The sequence below is a fragment of the Capra hircus genome, chromosome 19 (genome assembly GCF_001704415.2).
Source record: "Capra hircus breed San Clemente chromosome 19, ASM170441v1, whole genome shotgun sequence".
Lineage (NCBI taxonomy): Eukaryota > Metazoa > Chordata > Mammalia > Artiodactyla > Bovidae > Capra > Capra hircus.
This window is the reverse complement of record NC_030826.1, coordinates 22,463,480-22,481,964: the sequence shown is the minus strand read 5'-3', so window position 1 is coordinate 22,481,964 and position 18,485 is coordinate 22,463,480. Positions and strand designations below refer to the sequence as shown.

Below are 18,485 nucleotides of genomic sequence, written 5' to 3'. Positions count from 1 at the left end.
GCCCATGCACCACAACTGCTGAGCCCCTGTGCTGCCACCACTGAAGCCCTGGAGCCTGGAGCCTGTACTCTGCTACAGCAAGAGCCACCACAATGTGAAGCCCACGCGCTGCAAGGAAGCACAGCCCCCACCGGCCACAACCAGAGAAAAGCCTGCACACAGTAATGGAGACCAAACACAACTGAGAATGAAAGAGAAGTGATGTGTTTCGAGAGAAACACACTCCACAAAGAGAGAGTGGGTCATCTCAGAAGGTGAGAGCTCCTGAAGTATCACCTGGTAGTTTTTATGGGCTGGGTAATTTAATAGGCTAATGAGGAGGAGGATTATTCCAACTGTTTGGGGGAGATTTCCGGGAATTGGGCAACTGCCCACTTTTTGGTCTTTGATGGTCAGCCTTGGAGCTGTCTATGTACTGGTGGGTGCGCCATTAATTACAAAGGGCTTCCCTGGTGGCTCAGACAGGTTCCCTGGTGCCCACAAAGCGGAAGGCCCGGGTTCAATTCCTGGGTTGGGAAGATACCCTGGAGAAGGGAATGGCAACCCATTCCAGTATTCTTGCCTGGAGAATCCCATGGACAGAGGAGTCTGGCGAGCTACAGTCTATATGGGGTTGCAAACAGTCAAACATGACTGAGTGCGTAATGTATTATAATGAGCATACAAGGAGGTTCAAGGTCCACCAGAAGTCCAATCTTCTGCCATCTTGGACCTGGTTGGTTCTAACCAGTTTTCATCATGCACTATGTCATTCTTTTAAAGCTTGTGTCCTGCCCCCTTCCCTCCTGTTTCAAAAGGATTTTGTTTTTCTTGGTCACTCCTGTGTCCTGAGTGCCTAGAAAAAGGCCCAGGAGAGGGCAAAGAGTTCAATCAATATTTTACGGAGTGAATGAGTAGATGTCGTCTTCTCAACTAGACTGCAAGCTCCAGGTTACTTGCTTCCTGCAGAGAGCCAGCATGTGGCAATTATTAAATAATTTTCTTCTAATTGATTGGTGATGAGCTAACAGGTTGGTATTCCAGGGATCTTGTGCTCAGCCTGGAGTTACCATCCTCCACCTGGGTGGGGGCCTTAGTTCCAGCAGAAGAACTCAAAGATATTGTTTTACTGCTTCACCTTTGTTTCTGCATTCCCTCCCTTCTTGGATTAGCAACTGTTTGAATCTGCCCTTTGGAACTCGAGGAAAGGTGTGCAAGGCTGCGTAACACCTGTCTCTTACAAACAGTGAACGGGAGACACAGAAAAGGATCTGTTCCTCGGAGGGCCCCATAGGGTCCTGCTCCGTTTCAGCCATTGTCTTCCCATCTGCAAATCTGCCTTTGTTCTCTTTTCCTGAAGGCAATGCCATCCACCCAGATTCCCAGGCCAGAAACCCAAGAAGTTTTCATCCCTCCTTTTTCCCTGTCACCCTCCTAGCTAATTAGTCGACAGAGTATTGCTGCTTTTACCTCCTGAGTGGATTCTGAATCCATCTCTGTCTTTCTTTCATCCCCCTTCACCATCATTGTCTTAGTCCAGCTCTACCTGGACTTTTGCAGAGGACTCCTCACGCAGGTTCTCCTTGTGTCATCTCCGGTTCCCCGAGTGCCCTTTTCTCCCAGCTGTCAAACGCCAGACCTGCTTACAGACCTGGTTAAAGCCCATAGATGCCTGCCCATGCCCTGAGGATGGACTCCAAACACCTTAGCACCCCCAGGAACTGCATACTCTGCCTGCCCCACCACACTATAGCTCCTCAGCCCTCATGCTGGCCCTCTGGCCCCCAGCCATTGCATCACCTCTGCCCCATCCCTCTTCCCATCTCAGCCCCCGCAGAGTTCAGCTTAGAACTTCTTCCTCTTCTTTCTCTAGAATGCCTTTGCTGACTACACCTCTCTAGTGGACCCCACCAAACCTGTATTTCACCTCTCACAGTCCTTTTCATCCTAACTGCCTGGCTGCCCCTCTATCCACCTACCTACCACCCCCAGGTGATCTTGAGTTCCCTAAGGGCAAGATGATATCTGCCTTGCTCACTCAAGCTTCCCTATTGGTTCAGATGGTAAAGAATTTGCCCTGCAATGCAGGAGATCTGGGTTTAATCCCTGGGAGGGGAAGATCCCCTGGAAAATGAAATGGCAACCCACTCTCCAGTATTCTTGACTGGAGAATACCATGGACAGAGGAGCCTGGTGGGCTACAGTCATAGGACTGCAGAGTCGGACACTACTGAAATGAAACGAACACTTTCATTTCACTTGCTTACTCAACAAAAGCACAGATTTTGATGCACAGAAGACCCTCAGCAAATAACTTTTTGGATAAAAGATATCAGACTACTGACTGCAGGGTAAAAACCTCGGCTCCATCACATGCTAGCTTTGGACTTAAGCAAGTGTCTCTCTCTTTCTCTTCTTTTTCTCTTGAGCTAGTCTCTTGACCTCTGCCGCCCCTTCACCTGTCAATGGAGGCAGTAATAATACATTTCTGATATACAGCTGTCGTGAGGAGTCAAGCTCTTACGTGCACATAAACTTGGCCATTATTAACATTTTGTAATACAACCTTTCCTAGATCTCAAACCACACCACAGGTCAGGCCCAACCGCACAGTGGCATCTGTTCCGCCTGCAGATGAACAGTCACCCTAGGACCCTGCGGGACACCTGGGTGTCGGCGCCGCCTACTGCTCGGGTCTTGCTTACGCGCGGACCCACCCGGGACGCGCAAACTGCCTCGGCGGCCCACTTAAGGACGGGAGGGGGCGGGCCCGAGAAGGCTCCGCCTCCGCGCTGAGGTCAGCGCGCAGCGCGGCGCGTGACGCTCTGGTTGCCGCAGAGACGCCCCGCCCCCGCGCGGCGCTGCGGAACCGGAGCTCCGGGCGGCGTCGGCAGCGGCGCGGGAGGCGGCGAGGCCGGGGCGGCAGGAGCCGGCGCGGCGACCGCAGCAAGAGCGGCGGGGACAGAGCAGAGCACGACGAAGGCGCACAGGCAGCCGGGCCGGGCCGGGCCACGGGGAGAGCGGCCGTCAGGAAGCGGGCGGGCGGCTGGACGGGCAGCAGGCAGCCGCCGAGTCGCGAAGCGACATGGTGCTGCTCAAGGAGTAGTGAGTGTCCAGCCGGCCGTGCGGAAGCGAGGAGGGAGGGAGAGTCGAGGATGACGACCAGGGAGGTTGATGGCCTGGCGGAGGGGATGCTGCGGCCGGACGGGGCCCGACGGCATGGAGAGCGCTGGATGGTTTATTGGGCGGCCCAGCAGGAGCTGAGGGGACAGCCAGGGCCGGACAGGGCCGGAGGTGGGCCGAACGGGGGTAGAGGGGGAGGGATACAGCACCTGAGGTGGGGCCCAAGGGGCAGCGAGGACCGAGTAGGCCTGAGGAGAGGCTGAGGGGACAAAGAGGGCCAGGCAGGCCTGGGATGAGGTCAAGGGGACAGTGAGAGCAGGACAGGGCATGAGGAGGAAGCGAGAGCGCTGGATGAGACGTGGGGTGGTCCTGGAGTGGAGGCTGAGGGAGGAAGGGCCCAGCCAGAGCTGCAGGAGTGGCAGAGAGGACCCCCCGGAGAGGGAGGACTTGTCCGAGTGGCCCAGGAACAGTTAGACAAGGGCAGACAGGGCCGGGGTTGGGGAGGGGGGTTTGGGCCGGAATACTGCCAAGGGGCACTGGGAGATCAGGTAAGACAGCTTCTGGAATGGAGTTGAGATGATGGGTGGAGTGTGGAGGGCCACCTGGGGTGTGAGGAGTGTTGCCTTAGGCATCAGGGCAAGGACTGTGTTAAGCAGACACAGGAAATGGACTAGGGAGTCCCGGCCAGGCTGAGTGACAGGGGAAGGGTATGAGGAGATAGCAGGGGACTGGCCGTGTGACATGTGTCTTCATATTTGAGGGAAAAGGATGACTGCTTGGGACTTAGGGACACTAGGGTGAGGAATTCAGAAAACATTGGGCAGGGGCTAAAGTGAGAGGATTATGATGATGGAGAGGGCCAGGGTGTTAGGGAGGAAGACAGTTTGGAAAAAGTATGATTGTGAGTAAATGTACATGTTGTTAGAATTGGGGAGCGGGGGTGCGGGCAGGGCCAGCCTGTCTCTGGAGGATTCTTAGTCTTGGTACAAAGAGATGGGGAAATTGCTGTGACGAATTGGTGTTTGTCATCAAGCCATTGACTGAGGAAAACCAGTGAAGAGTGAGGGAGTTTCTGAGTAGTGAGGGTGGGTAGGGTGGGGGGCATGAGTGCCTTCTGGTAGGAGTTGCAGGGAGATGGGCTTGCTTGTGAAATCCAGGGGACTGGATGACAGGTCGGGGTGTCTGGATTGCTACATCTTTCAAATATGAGGTGATCTGTTCCAGAAGCTCATGGTTCCAAGTAAACATCTTATGACTTGTCTTTTTCCCTTCTTCCAAGAGGAGAGACTGGGGACAGGGGGATGGGGGAAGAGGGGAGATTGGATGTACACGTGTAGAACTTTCAGGGAAACCATACTTCCCGGAGGGGAGGACAAGTGGATAGCATTGAGCCAGAAGCCCAGGAAGTCAGGAAGTGGGAGGTGTCCGGAAGAGGGAGATGTCGGGGTAGAGAGCAACTGGTGGACCTCACTTGGTAGCCAGGCAGGTGTGCTGAGAGCTGTTTCCATTTTGTCAGTGAAAGGACTTTGCCCCGTTCTAGCTGGCCTGCTCCTTGGAGGTGTTTAGGATGTTTAGGACATAGTGTGGAGTTTTGGATAGCAAAGGGAAGAGACCCAGGTGTCATCGCAGCTTGACACCTCATCTGAAGAGCTTTATTTCGAAGTCCCTCCACTCTGTTACTTGACATCTAATCTGATGCTGATTCAGCCAGAGCGCAGTTTTGTGTGGTGAGGAGGAAGAATCTTGCTTGGGAAGCCAGCAAGAGGAGGGTCGGGTGCACTTTGAATTTTAATCTTTACTGTCCAGATGACAGACTTTTTGCACTGTCCTGATTCTTTTGTCTATTCCCAGTCGAATCCTAGCATCTGTAGAAACCTGTAGTTTTTGTGCAAATGGTCAGGCAGGGAAGGGAAGGGACCTTCAGAAGAGATCTGAGCGAGTTTTGAAGAGAGAGCCTCCCCTCCCAGTCTTTGTTCTCCTCCCCTTGAAGCCCGCCAGGGAAAGGTCCAAGGTGCCAGGGATGCAGAGCCCGCTTGGCATCTGCATTTCCTTCCTGCTCAACTTGTGCCCTGAGTGTGTTCGGGCATGTGTGTGTGTGTGTGTGTGTGTGCGCGCGCATCCCTGGATGGAGGGTGCCCAGAGGGGGGCATCAGAGACGCTTGGCTATGGCTGCAGCGCTGCAGCTCTAGAGAGACTCCGAGTGAAGGTCACACTGAAATGAGCGAGGCTCCAGTCCCAGCCCTGCACAGCCTCAGTGGCCCCATCCTTTGCAGTTGCACCCTATTGCTGCTAAAGTGGTTTTGCTCCCAGGGAGCCAGGGAGAAGCATCTGGGTGTGCTGCTGTCCTGTCACAGTGTTAGAGCATCCTGTCAGGAACTGACTGATGCAAGTCTCTTTCGGGTGGAGATTCAGTGCCCACCCAGGGTCTGAAGGTTGCCCAACACTTCCTCTCGCAGAATTCTCCTTGATTTGATTTCTGCAAATTCTTGGATGTGATTTTTTTTTTTTTTTTACCATTGTTCTTGAAGATAAAAGGTGTATTGTTTTCTAGGAAGTTTCTTCTGAGGGTGCAGAAATTGTGGCCTCCACGTTGGAAATATTTCTCTGCGCTGTCAGCTCTCCCTGATGGGAGGAGAGCATTAGGGGCAGCTTCCAAAAACCTGTAGGGTTTACATTATTTGAGTCATCCTAGAGGAGGAGAGTTAGCCAGCAGGAAAGACTTGGAACCCATGTTATTTTTCCTGCTACTTTCCTGCTCCGTGCCTTGCCTTGACTGAGATGTTTTTCTCAGACCCCTCCGGGTGCCTCTTGCTGTCTGAGGACCTTTGCGGGACTAGAGAATAGTGAGCGGGCTATTTACCAGCCTGGAGCAAGAGTCCCGATTGGCCCAGGAAGGAGAGTGGAGCACGCAAGATGCAGGAGGCTCCAGGGGCTCCCAGCTAGGGTCTGGAAATGGAGAGTCTGAGCTTGGGAGCTGGCTTGATTGGTAGGAATACAGCCAAGCATTTTTGTCTCAACTCTCAGACCCCAGGGCTCTGAGCTGGGGGCTGGCCACTGCCCTGCGTTACAAATGCAAGCCACCCTGAGCAGGGCCCTGGCCCTCTCACTTCTCTGTGTGTGTGGAGTTCTGACCGGTCTGGGGCTTTGCTGGTCATGGCTTCTCCATCAGGTGACTGACTGGCGGTTCCCCCAGCAAAATCGGTCGCCATGGAAATGGAGAAGAAGGAAAAGAAAGTGATGGGTTGGGTGCCTTTGGACAGCTTCTGGAGGTCAGATCATGAGTTAGGTGTCGTCTCTTGGTGGCTTTGTGGTAGTGGCATGTAATAGCTGGCCCTGAGATGGTTGGCACGTGCTCTTAGGGTGATTAATGCTCCAAGGAACTTGGCCCCTGCCTGACTTTTCATGTTGAGGGCTGCTGTTGGGAGGTGGGGTCCCCAGAGATGTCAGTCTCCGGGGCCTGCTTGTTTGGGCCTGAATCCCCGTCTTGGCTTCGGAGTATACAGGGATGGGTCCTCTTGTGTTACACTCCTGTGTTAACAGAGAGAGGGAGACTCATCAGCAAGTCTTGTTGGGGAAGGTATTTGTCGGGGAGAGGGAGGAGAAAGCTCCAGACATGAGCCAGGGGCCTAGGAAGTACCTGGTGAGGGGATGGGTGTGCGCTGAATCGCAGGGCTCTGAATGGGGTGCCAGAAGGGACCAAGGGTCCTGCCTGAAGCACTCAGGAGGCCGTTCTCTGCTGGGGTCCTAAGAGGGAGTGCAGCGTCACAGGCAGCAGCACACTCAGTGCTGTTCCGGGACGGTGCTTTCAGAGCCCCAGGCTGACCCTCTGTTTCCCTTCTCTTGCAGTCGAGTCATCCTACCTGTGTCTGTAGAGGAGGTAAGTCCTTTTTCCTCTTTCTACCCAGAGTTGGAGGCGCTTGCTTGTGACCCTCAGCTCAGCTGGGCTCCAGGCAGCCCACGCTAGTATCTCCGCATGGTTTTCGTGTTTGTCCTAGCATGGAGATAGTCGGTACTCAGTGTGAATTTTCCTGGTGCGATATTCAGTTGCAGGAAGGCACTTAATGTATCTGACCAGCTGTGTGTGACCTGCCTCGAGCTGTTGGCAGGCAAGATAACTGTGGATAGACACAAAACCAGCCCCCACCCCCCACCTGCTGGAACTCTGCCCGTCTGGGGACATGTTACTGAGGAGATTAAGGACGTGCATTTCTGAGACCTCCGTGACTTGACAGGGAGGCGTGCCTAGCCCTCTCTGGTTGTGCAGCAGACCAGCAGGGCTGAAATCTCCGAGGTCCTTCCTCGCCACACTTAGGTGACTGCTAGGAAGGCCAAGGCCAGAACCCTCCTTTTACGGAGGGCAGAGAATGACAAATGGGCTTGGCTTGGCCTCTGTCCTTTTATGGTTCTTGGGCCCGACATCCCCGTGAATGGCGATCTGGCAGGATTGACCTCACGAAGGTTCATAGGCCGAGCTGACTCACAGTCGGCCTCCGGAACAGCAGAACACTGCCCCGGAGCCTCCCTTGTCCCGCCCTTCCTCTGAAGTTCCTTCGCGCTCCTCTCCCAGCTCAGCCTTGTTCTCTGATCCCTTCGGAACTGCCAGAGCCCCCAGCTTCCAGCTGAGCTGAACTTAGGGTGAAGCTGCTCAGCCACGGTGCTGCCCGCAGCCACTCTTTGCTGCAGTGTCAGCTCCCGTGAGCACTTCCACCTGGTTCCACATATGACATGATCCTCTGCAAGATGAGACCGGGCCAAGAGAGCCTGTGGCACACTTGAGATGAGAGGGAGGGTGGGCAGGCATCGGCCCCCCGGGGTGGGCTGCATCTCCACTGAGAGCTGTAGAGACCTGGGGCAGGGCTCAGGGGTGGACCTCGGACACGACAGGGCAGTTCCGGGAGAAGAAGATAAGAGAAATGAGACTTGAGAGGCTGGGCGAGGGTATGGCTGGGTGTATGCTGTGATCCCTGAGATGTACTGGGGGCCTGGGAATCACGTGCCTGGGCTGATAGCTGTTGGCTTTGGGGGTGGGGGGCAGTCCCTGCTAACCTATCTCTTCTGGGATCCATGTTCTCTTTATGAAAAATAGCAAGTGATGATTTTCCAAACCAGGAAACCAGGCAAGAAGGCCCACCATGTCACTTGCCCTGAAACTCTGCTTTTCAGACGGGTCTGGTGACTCCGTCTCTGCTGTACAGCAAGGTCCTATTATCCCTGTGAGGCAAATGTCCCCTGGGAATTCAGGAGCACCTCAGAGTGGCATTCAGGGGTGAAACGGATCTTTTCTTCCAGGGAGTTTCTCGACTTTAATGACAAGTGGAAGTGTCTGAGTGAGGCAGCAGATGCAGGAGGTCCGGCACTGTCCGGGGCAGCTCTGGGCCGATTGCTCATGGTGGGGCCACGAAGGGCGGGAAAAGGGAAGACACCTTGAGAATGTCTGCAGTTGCTGGTTTTCAGTCTGCGATGGCTTGTTTGTTTTGTTTTTTTGGAGCTTGAGGAAGTGGTGAGGTGGGGTGAACCAAGCCTGAAAGCAGAAGCTTGGGAAGTAAGCACAGGTTAGGATTCATCTGTGAGCCTGATGATGGTCAACTCGTTCCCAGCCAGAAACCACCAATGAGGAAGCGGTGCTTGGCCTGTGTCGGGAGAAGCAGGAGCTGTTCTTTGGCTGGCTGAACCTTAGCTCCAGAAGATCAGAAAATCTTGGGTGGGGAAGCCCTAGAAGAAATAAGTAATGACCAGCCTTCTCAGAGTCTTTATCGATAACCCGTCCTGACTGGAAACAGCCCAGTGTCACGTGGCAGTTGGATTTACTTCCCAGTTGGAGGCCCTTGGAGCTTTATCAGTTGGGAAGGGGAAGAGAAGAGAGAAGACCCTGTCTTCATGACCATCCTGACGGCTTGAGTCAATGTTTGGGGTGAAATTGGCTGTGGCTGGCCAGAGCCTTTGGCCTAACTGGGCAGGGTTTCTAGATGTTCCACAGCAGAGCCAGAGAGCCCTGGCCCTTTAACGCGCAGTGTCCGCCAGCGGTTTCTTACTCAGTCCAGCCCACCTTTTCCCCCTCCTGTGGATAGGGCTGTTTTACTTCTCCTTTCCAGAGATGCATGGCACCAGGCCCCTTTGGTACCTGGCTTGGCAGGGCCGTGGGGGTGGGACCAACAGCTGCGCTGTTTTTCATGACATGTTTCAGGCCCACCCACCGCATCTTCCTGGGCTCCCACTTCCAGATTGCCAGCGTGGTGGGGCCTCTGTTTTCCTTAGTTCTTGGGAGCAAAGGAGCAGCTCTCCAGGGCAGGGAGCACTGTTCTGGGCCAGAGGAGGCTGCAGTGCTGGTCTCTCCAAGGCTCTTTATCTGATTTAATGTCCTGACCCCGAGCCCCCACCTCTATCCCATCAGAGTCTGGCTGCTTTCCATTTTTGCAGGGTGCGGAGCCCCGGTGCCACAGGGAACCCTCTGACATGAAAAGTGTCCCTCGCTGACGGCTTGTGGAGGCCAGTCTTGCTCACCCCTTTGGATTAACAAAACTGCCTTCACATGTCTCATTGGGATTAAAGGATCAGAATATCAAGAGAGATTAAAAGGGAAAGATGCCAGCCCAGCACACTGATCCTCTTAGAGCCTGCCCTCTGATTCCTGCAGCTGAAGAGGAACCAAACGAAGGGGATTAGTCAATGTGCGGGCCCCTCCCCAGGCAACACCACCGGCCGGCAACCCCCTCCACCGGGCCCTTTCCCCGGCCTGCCCTTCAGGATTGCTGAGTCAGTGGTTAGATGTTCTCATGACTCTGAAACAGACTCACTGCTACTGCTTAGGATCCCCTGGCTCAGCCAAACCCTGACCCACTTGCTAGGGGTTTTTATGGATGCCTTTGTTAGGAGTTGGACTAGAGAAGGCACCGGGACAGCTTGGGGTTCCCAGGGGCACTGAGGCAGCCCTGGTGTAACTCTGGAGTAGCAAGGTCAAGGTGACTGGCTCTCACCAAGACATGCCTCTTCACGGGATCTACTGAGCCTTGCCGGTTAACTTGGGTCTTTCCTTGGCACCTGTACTATGTCTTTGCTTTGGAAGGTGGGTTCTTCCAGCCTCGCGGTGAACAGTGTGTCCTGGAGTGCTGCTTCACCTTGCAGGTTTTGCCCAGAAACGTCCCTGCGGAGCTCGGGAGGCTGCCGGCTAGAGCGGCCTTCCAAGGCTGAGGCGGAGCGGGGGAAGCCGCACTGCTCCTCGCTGCTGCAGGCAGTAGCTCCCGCGGCGGCTGCCCAGAGACACAGCTTTTCTGCTTTAATCTCAAGGAGAGAAAGACCAGGAGCTTGGGGAGGGAGTGTGGAGGGGTGAGGGAAACCTTGATCCCCACGTCTCCCCCTAGCTGTAATCAAGAACCTTTTTCTCTTTTCCTCATACTCCCTAAACTGCTGTGGCTCGTGGCATTGGCCATGACAGGGAAGAGGCATCCTTTGGTCTGGTGTAACTTCCTGCTTTAGCAGCTGCTGTCTATTCTCTTCTCACCTTGTTTTCTCCTCTAAACAGAAGGGCCAGGCCTGGGCACTGCCCAGGTCATTGGCCCTCATACCGTATTGTCCTGAGGGGATCGGAGGAGGCCAGCAGTCTTGACTGGTGACTTGATAGGGTGGCATGTGACCCAAATAAAGGAAAACTAGGCTTTGGCCACCTAATATGTGCCAGCCTAGAGGGTGCATCTGGCCAGCACCATGGGATAGGAATCTGTGCTATGGAATACGAGAAGCAGGGCACTTGCTTCGGCCCCACCAGGAATCAGGAAAGCATCAGGAGATTTGGTTGTCTGCAAGACCTCTCCCTGAGGTGTTGGCAGGGGAGGAGGGGCCCAATGCTGGAGCAGAAGCAAAAAGATGAGCCCGTGTGACAGCGGGGGTTGTGGATTTCACGGAGCATTGGGTGCATTTGTTTACAGACAGTCACGTCTGTTAAGGGGGATGGGATAAAGAGACTTCTAGCAACCAGCCCGATCTTGTTTGGGGATCTGGGACCAGAGTCAGGGACAGAGCAAAAACTACCTTGGATTCTATAATCTGTTTTCTGGATACTGGTGTGAAATGAAGTATATTCACCTACCTCCTTAAACCTTGAAGGAGGATGTGAAAAAGGGAAGGACGAAATTAGATACCTCTGACGGCTAAAGAAGGGCCACAGAGCTGTGTTGTCAGTGGCTCTGGGGGGGATTTGGGCCAGGCCACGTTAGGAACTGTGGGATGAGCTTCAGGATTCAGGGATCCCAGAGCCATCTCCCAGACAGCTCCCGGCAACAGGACTGTGCAGCCCTCAAGAAGATTCTGCGTTGGCAGTAACTCCCCTCTCTGTTCCTTCAGTATCAAGTAGGGCAGCTGTATTCTGTGGCTGAGGCCAGCAAAAATGAAACGGGTGGTGGTGAAGGCGTGGAGGTCCTGGTGAACGAGCCCTATGAGAAGGATGGCGAGAAAGGCCAGTACACGCACAAGATCTACCACTTACAGAGGTAGGTGCCCTGCAGCAGAGCCAGGGTGGGGCCTGCTGTCCGAGTGCAGACGGTGGCTCATTGTGGGTGTTCCTAGTGTTGGCCGGTTACTCAAGTTGCTTCACCTGTGACAGTGGGTAGAGGTGGTTCTTCTTTGCTCTTTTAAGGGCTGTTTGTTTTTAAAGTATTACTGGCCCCACCAGGCTCCTGGTCCCCAGAAGGGATAGTGCTTATCTTCTTGTGGGCCCTTTCATTGTCTGTGAGTACAAAGAGAGAGAGAGAGAGAGAGAGAGAGAGAGTGAGAGTGTGTGTGTGTGTGTGTGTGTGTGTGTGTGTGTGTGTGTGTGTAAGTGGGTGTTCATTTCCTTTATTGTTATGTTATCTGATAGAGATGGGATCTCTTCTTTCTTATAGCTATTTCACTGTCAGCATATTTGGCCTCTTTTAAAGCACATGCAGTCTATGAACAGACCTGCTGGCAGTGGTTTTGCCAGTCTTGAAATACATTTACTGTTATTTCCACATGTTCACAGGCAGTCCTCCACTAAAACTCCTTCTGCACAGATCCTTTTTATAAGTTTAGTGTGTATAATAAATTGTGCCTAAAAGTAGAATTGTGGCTTCAGATAGTATTTTAAATTCTGATGTTATGAAATTGGGTCCTGGAGAAATTTTGGTACCTCTCTTTACCTTAAAGCTGTTAAGTATTTAAAAGTATTGCACAAATTGATTTGGGTACCAGAATCCGTTGCAAATCACATAATTGCTGAATCCCTAACCAAGACAGTAATTTTTCAGTAAACTGTAAACTGGCCCAAAAGAACATTGAAAGTCATAGTAAACTTGGACCAGCTCAAGTGGATGTTGAATCAAGCTTGTTTTAGAAACAACCCACTGCTGGGAAAAATAAGCCTTCAATTTCTTTTTACAGTTGTGGGAAGATGTACACAACACAAAATTCACTGTTTTTACCATTTTTAAGTTAAGTGGCATTAAGTATGTTTGCATTGCTGTGCAACATAGACCTGAACCTCAATCTCTAGTCAATTCAACTGAACAAAGCAGTTCCATTTTCATTTGGTAAAATTGCTAATTGAAGTCTGCTCTAGGGATGTAGAAGCGCCAGCCTGGGGGGTGGTCCACGGTTCTGTGAGTGCCAGAGCGTGGAGAGCTGAAGTGGGGGAAAAAATCTCACCAGATCCCATTTCCTCTCCATTGTGCTCTTTTCCCTCTACGCCTCCCCTTTGACCTTTGAGCTGACTGCCAACCCATTCTTTCTGAGCCATTAATGAGAGACAGGCTCAGGACAAACCTTCCTTGTAGTGCATTTGTATTGGGTTGGCCAAAAAGTTCATTTGCGTTTTTCCATAAGATGCTGCAGAAAAACCCAACGAACTTTTTGGCCAGCCCAACATTTTTTAATGAGAACTTTGAAAAGAGATAGTGAGGCTGGTAGCGGAGGCCGGTTAGTTCCTCAAGACTCAGTCAAAGAAGGTCTACATGTAGAGGGTAGGCCCTGTCTCTCCCTCTTCCTTATGGAGAGGGTAGAAGCTTTGAACCTGCCTACCACTAGTCTTTTTATTGGCTAAGCCATGCAGCTTGTGGAGAGTTAGTCCCCCAACCAGGGATTGAACCCGGGTCCACAACAATGAAAGCCCACATCCTAACCACTTCACCGCCAGGGAATTCCCTCCCTACCACTGCTGTTAACCCCAAGACACCCAACTGCTGTAAAAGAAAACTAAAACCAAACCAACAGTGCTGTACGCCGTGGCCGCCTCTCCTCATGAGGACCAAAGCCCTCCTGTCAGCTGTTAGTTTTCCCAGTCAAAAACCACGGGTTCACCACACGCTCTTCTTCATCATATCACATCGAGTCCTTTTGGGTCCATGTCCTCGGTTATGCCCAGTGTTTCTCTTTCCTTCCAATCCCTTGCCTGGTCACTTGCCACTTCTCCTCACAGCTCCTAGGATTCTGTCCAGATCTGTTGCTCCCCAGCTTTAAAGCTATAGATGGCCCTTTGCCCCGGGACAAAGTCCGTCCTCTGTGGGGCAGATGCAAGATCTTCTGTGACTCAGCCTCTGCTCGTTCTCCTGTGTTCCGCACCGCATGCCTTATGCCAGTTACTCTGAACTTCTCTCTCTTCCCCCCAGCTTTTCCCATCCCACCCCCGTGCTCTTGTCTAGCTCAGCCCTACCCACTCGCGACTCTGTGTTCTCACGTAAACCTTCCTCTCCCTGGGGAGCCTCCCCATTCATGTGTTCTCGCAGTGCTCTGCCTGATTAGTTCCACTCCGCACTGGAACGGAAGCTCCCTGAGGACAGCGGCCCCGGCTGTGTGATTTGTGCGTGTAGCCGGTTACTGGCACACACAGACGCCTGAATGAGTATGGCTGTGAGTGAGTGGGTCTCAGGGGGCCACTCACTTGTGTTCGAAGTTTGCTCTCTCCTGAGGGTAGCTCATTTTTCTTAGGCCTTAGGCACCAAAGCTGATGAGGTCATTGGCACCTGCTAAACTACATAGATGACCAGTTAAAAACTAAAGTAGAGGATTTCCCTGGTGGACCAGTGACTAAGACTCCACACTCCCAATGCAGGTGGCCCAGGTTCAGTCCCTGGTCAGGAAACTAGATCCCACGTGCCACAACTAAGACTTGATGCAGCCGAATAAATAACTATTTAAAAAAACTAATAACACTAAGGCAGAGGAATATACTACCTTAAAAAAAAATAAAAATAAAAAGTGCTCATACTTTATATACCTGCTGTTCTGTAACGTGAGATAAGAATTGAATAGAAGAAATTATTTTGTCCTGAAAGGCAGGTGGCCATGGGGCCCTCCTGGCCATCTAGAAATAACCCCAGCATATCAGATCATCTTGGATCCCCTATTCCAAGTCAGTCAGCCAGTCATTCTGGTCCAGTCTCAGAGGCATGTCATCCTTGCAGGGTGTAGTGTCGTGCCCTGGGCCCAGGGAGCTCTGGAAGGGTGTGTAACGACAGCGTGGGGACTGAGCCACGGCAGGTAGCCCGGGGCCGCCTCCGCCGTGCTGTTCCTGGCAGGCCATGGGGCAGGTTGCAGGTGCATGTTGGTAGCCGGCAGAGCTGGGGTGTCGGGCTCTGACCACTGGCTCTTCGCATGCAACCGGAGTAACCTGCTGGTCTCGTGAGAACTTGAGTGTCAACTCCCCAGTGAAGAGACTGGAACTGTGGCCTGGAGGGTGTGCCACAGAAGCCCACCGTCTTTAACTCTCTCCCCCGTTTCTCTTCGTAACCCTGTTCTCACTACAGCAAAGTGCCCACGTTTGTTCGAATGCTGGCCCCAGAGGGAGCCCTGAATATACATGAGAAAGCGTGGAATGCCTACCCTTACTGCAGAACCGGTGAGTGCAGACCTGCCGTGGATGCAGGGTGTGGTCAAGTAGGCCTTGGGTGGCAGTGAATTGGGGTTTTGTCTCCCGTCTTCATTTTCCAGACTAAGCCAGTGGAAGGATGAGCTTGGGGTCTCTCTACAGGCTGGTGGTGAGTGGCAGTGTTGTCTAGCGCGATTTGGCAGCCAGCTGGGTGGGAACCACCAAGTAGCCTCAGCCCAAGGTGGCACGGAACTAGTCCCTCCTATTTGGGGATGGTATGATGATTTTGATTGTTTTTACTCATTGCAAAAGTAATGTCCTCTGGGTGGGTTTCGGAGAAGACATAAAAACAGAAGAAAGTAATCACCCGTGTCCTTCCATTTCCTAGGCACTGTTAGCATTTTAGTGTCTTAGTTTCCTATCGTTTTTTAAAATGCTTTTATATACGTGTGTGTGTGTGTGTGTGTGTGTGTGTGTGTGTGTGTGTGTGTGTGTGTAAAGCCTCCAGACATGTTTTCCAGACAAATTTTGGGTCAAATTTTACTAATTATCAACTTGCCCGTTTTTACTCAGTAGATGGAAAACCTATTTTCTGTCACTACCTATAGTCTATTTTTAAAAATTGGTTAATGGTTACACAGAATTCCATTGTGTGAACATGTTAGGGTCTCTTTACACCCCTCCCTTATTGTTAGATGGCTGAAATTTCCAGTCTTAATGGTATATATTCATGTTTGGCTTGAAAGCAGCAGTGAGGTTCAGGGGCTCTTGAGAGAGGCCGTCCAGGACATCCCTGGTGGTCCGGCGGTTAACACTGCGTGCTTCCACTGTGAGGGTCATGGGCTCAATCCCTGATCGTAGGAAGTAAGATCCTGCGTGCCGTGTGGCCAAAAGATTTTTTTTTAAAAAAAAGAGAGGGGCAGTCATAGAAAAGAGCCTGTTAGGGTTACCTTCTTGCCTGGGGGAAGGAACAGGCTTGTACACCAGAAAACGTAGCAAGGAAAACCCTGATATTATTGGAGAAGTGTTAAAATTAGCCCAATGTGTGATGACAAAGGATTCAGAAACAGCTATCCCCCAAGTATGTTATGTAACACCTGCCATCCGCACACCAGATTTGAGGAGAGGAGGCCCAGCGAGCGGGAGATCGCTGTTAAGAGCCATGAGTCAGCACCTTCCCCTCGACCAGCATGTGCTATAGTTGAAGGTGGGAGTGGGAGCGGAAGGCTCCTCTTAATCTTCACTAGTCTCGTCTCTGGGTTTTCTAGACATTCTGGGATTCCCTTTTCAGAATTCCTAAGTCATAAGGGTTGTTTTGAAGTAGACCTCTTGGATAGCCCATGCTGTTACTGATGCATATCCTAGGTGGGGGTTCCCTTGAGGTCCCTGGAACTTGACTGTGAGTTACGAGGATTTCCCTTCAGCCAGTCTGCATTTGTTGGTGAAGACAGTCTGGCTGTGGGGTCCTCCTGCCAGCCCCTGCTTACGTGTACTATGACACTTATCTGTCTCGTTTGTGGGGACCCAGCACTCCCTAGATTGTATCTGATGAGGAAAATGTGTGTGGTCCTCATCCTGTTGAGGGAATGACTGCTGTCTAGAGACAGGGTCATTGCTCTCTGGTCATTGTTCATTCAAGAACCTTGTATCAGGAGATGCTCAGTCATTGGTGGGGCCTGGCATGTGTAATGCTTAGAGTTTTATTGCTATAGCTGAAAACGCAAACATCGATGTTCCCTAAGCATCAGACAGGAAGCTGTTCAATTCTTGGAAAAGAGGCACACGCACACTTTTTTAAAAGACACACAGTGTGCACCATGGCTGCGTGCGTCTGGCCTGGGGCCAAGGGTGAATTTTCCTGATGTCTCAGAGAGTTGCACTGAGCATGCGTCATAAGAACCTTGGCCAGCTTGGCATAAAGGAGGCAAGTGGGCAGTGTGGACTGCTGTGTGCCTGGGGCGGGGTTCTGGGTTCACAGCTTGTGCCCGCTGAGCCGCTGCTGTCCTCTGTAGTTCTGGGGAGAGTGAGCTACGGCTGACAGGCGCATTTTTCTAGACGCCTTATGTTCATTAGCATCTTGTTCTGATCCGTGGCCAAAAGAAGAAAACCAATTTCTAAATACCCCATGGAGAGGAGAGGCAGGGAGTGAGGGAGGGGAGGTTGGCTTCTTCAGTGGGTGCTGACTTTACATTCAGAACCCACCATCATGCACTGTGAGTGGCTTGAATCTTAGATCTGTTCAGTTAGACATGGGTCTTTTAAAAAGAGCTCTGAACAAGGAAGGCTGTGTCCAGTTCCTGCTGGGGACTGGTGGGAGAAAGATTATTAGTTCAGAACTCTTAGGCTGGCCTAAGCAGATCAGAGTTTGAAGTGAGAGGGGTAACGGAGCATGGAGCGAGATTCCACATGCCTTTTGGAAGGTTCTGACCTTGTTCTGAGTAGAAGGAAGATGGATTTGCAATATTCTGCTTGTTCTCAGCTCTTTCTGTCCTCTTACCCTTATTTCTCTCTATGTCTTATCCCCCGATGCTCATGAGTTGGGACGTGAGGAGAGGGTAAGATGGGCCGGGGCCTGTGAATGATAGCAGGAAGAGACACTTGCTTTCAGCAGCACAGCAACTGAAACCGGAATGATTCTGAGTTTAGCATGACCCCTGTGCAAGTGACACGCAGATTCATGAAGCGCTCCGTGAGAAAAGGAAGGAAAGTAGGGAGAGGGAAATGAATGTTTCTCCTCCTGCCTCTCCCTCCAGCCTTAACCCTGTCTGAATACAGTCTCAATAAAGCCATAGTTTTGGGAGAATTTCTGCTTTGTTTTGTTTTTTGCTACACCACAGAGCATGTGGGATCTTAGTTCCCTGTCTTAGGGTTGAACCTGTGCCCCTTGCCTTGGAAGCACGGGAAGGACCTTACTAGTCTCATTGGAGAGCCCTGTTTTCCAACTGCAGAGGGTTTCCTGAGGCTCTTCCAGACTACCTAGGGTTGGAGTTTGAAGAAAAGAGAACTGTCTGAGTGCAGAGGTGTTTGGAAGCAGGGAGGATGGAAAAGATTAGGGAGGATTGTCTGTTCACCCACGTTAGCATGAAAGGCCATTAAGGGGGGTCATCACCCTTGTACATTCACAATTTGTCAGAACTGAGTGGATCTGCTTCTCAGGATCCTAGAAAGAGCTGATATCCAAAGACATCCCCCACCCCTGCCCTCCCCAAAATGCCAAAATATTAAGTTACACTGAAATACAGAATGGCTAATGAAACCAGATATTCCTGTTTGCCAAGTAGGACTTTCTTTCCTTGTGGGCTCATCTACTTGGGAAACCAAATTCCAGCGTGTAGTGGAGAACACCATCCACTTGCTTAAGTGATCAGACCCTCATGTCTGTTGATCAGCACATTCCATCCCGGCAGAGGCCAGACGAGGAGAAGGCTGCTCAGGGAGCATAGACTCAGAATCGGGTGGTTTGTTGGAGAACCCTGGTGATGTGTGTCATCAGACCAGGCCAACCTGACATTCAGGGTGGGGCTGCTAGACAGGCCTCGTACGGCGCCAGAGAACTGCTGCCAAGCTG

The 18,485-nt window shown here is 52.0% G+C and overlaps 1 protein-coding gene across 1 annotated transcript in view; it reads left to right on the top strand.

The window, feature by feature from the left end:
- PITPNA (phosphatidylinositol transfer protein alpha) overlaps nt 2,822-18,485 on the top strand; it is a 35,646-nt gene continuing 19,982 nt past the window's right edge. The window contains exons 1-4 of the mRNA XM_018064390.1: nt 2,822-3,084; nt 6,949-6,979; nt 11,440-11,585; nt 14,856-14,947. Of these exons, the coding sequence (XP_017919879.1) occupies nt 3,065-3,084; nt 6,949-6,979; nt 11,440-11,585; nt 14,856-14,947 (289 nt within the window). The 5' untranslated portion in view covers nt 2,822-3,064. The remainder of the gene's footprint in view (nt 3,085-6,948; nt 6,980-11,439; nt 11,586-14,855; nt 14,948-18,485) is intronic.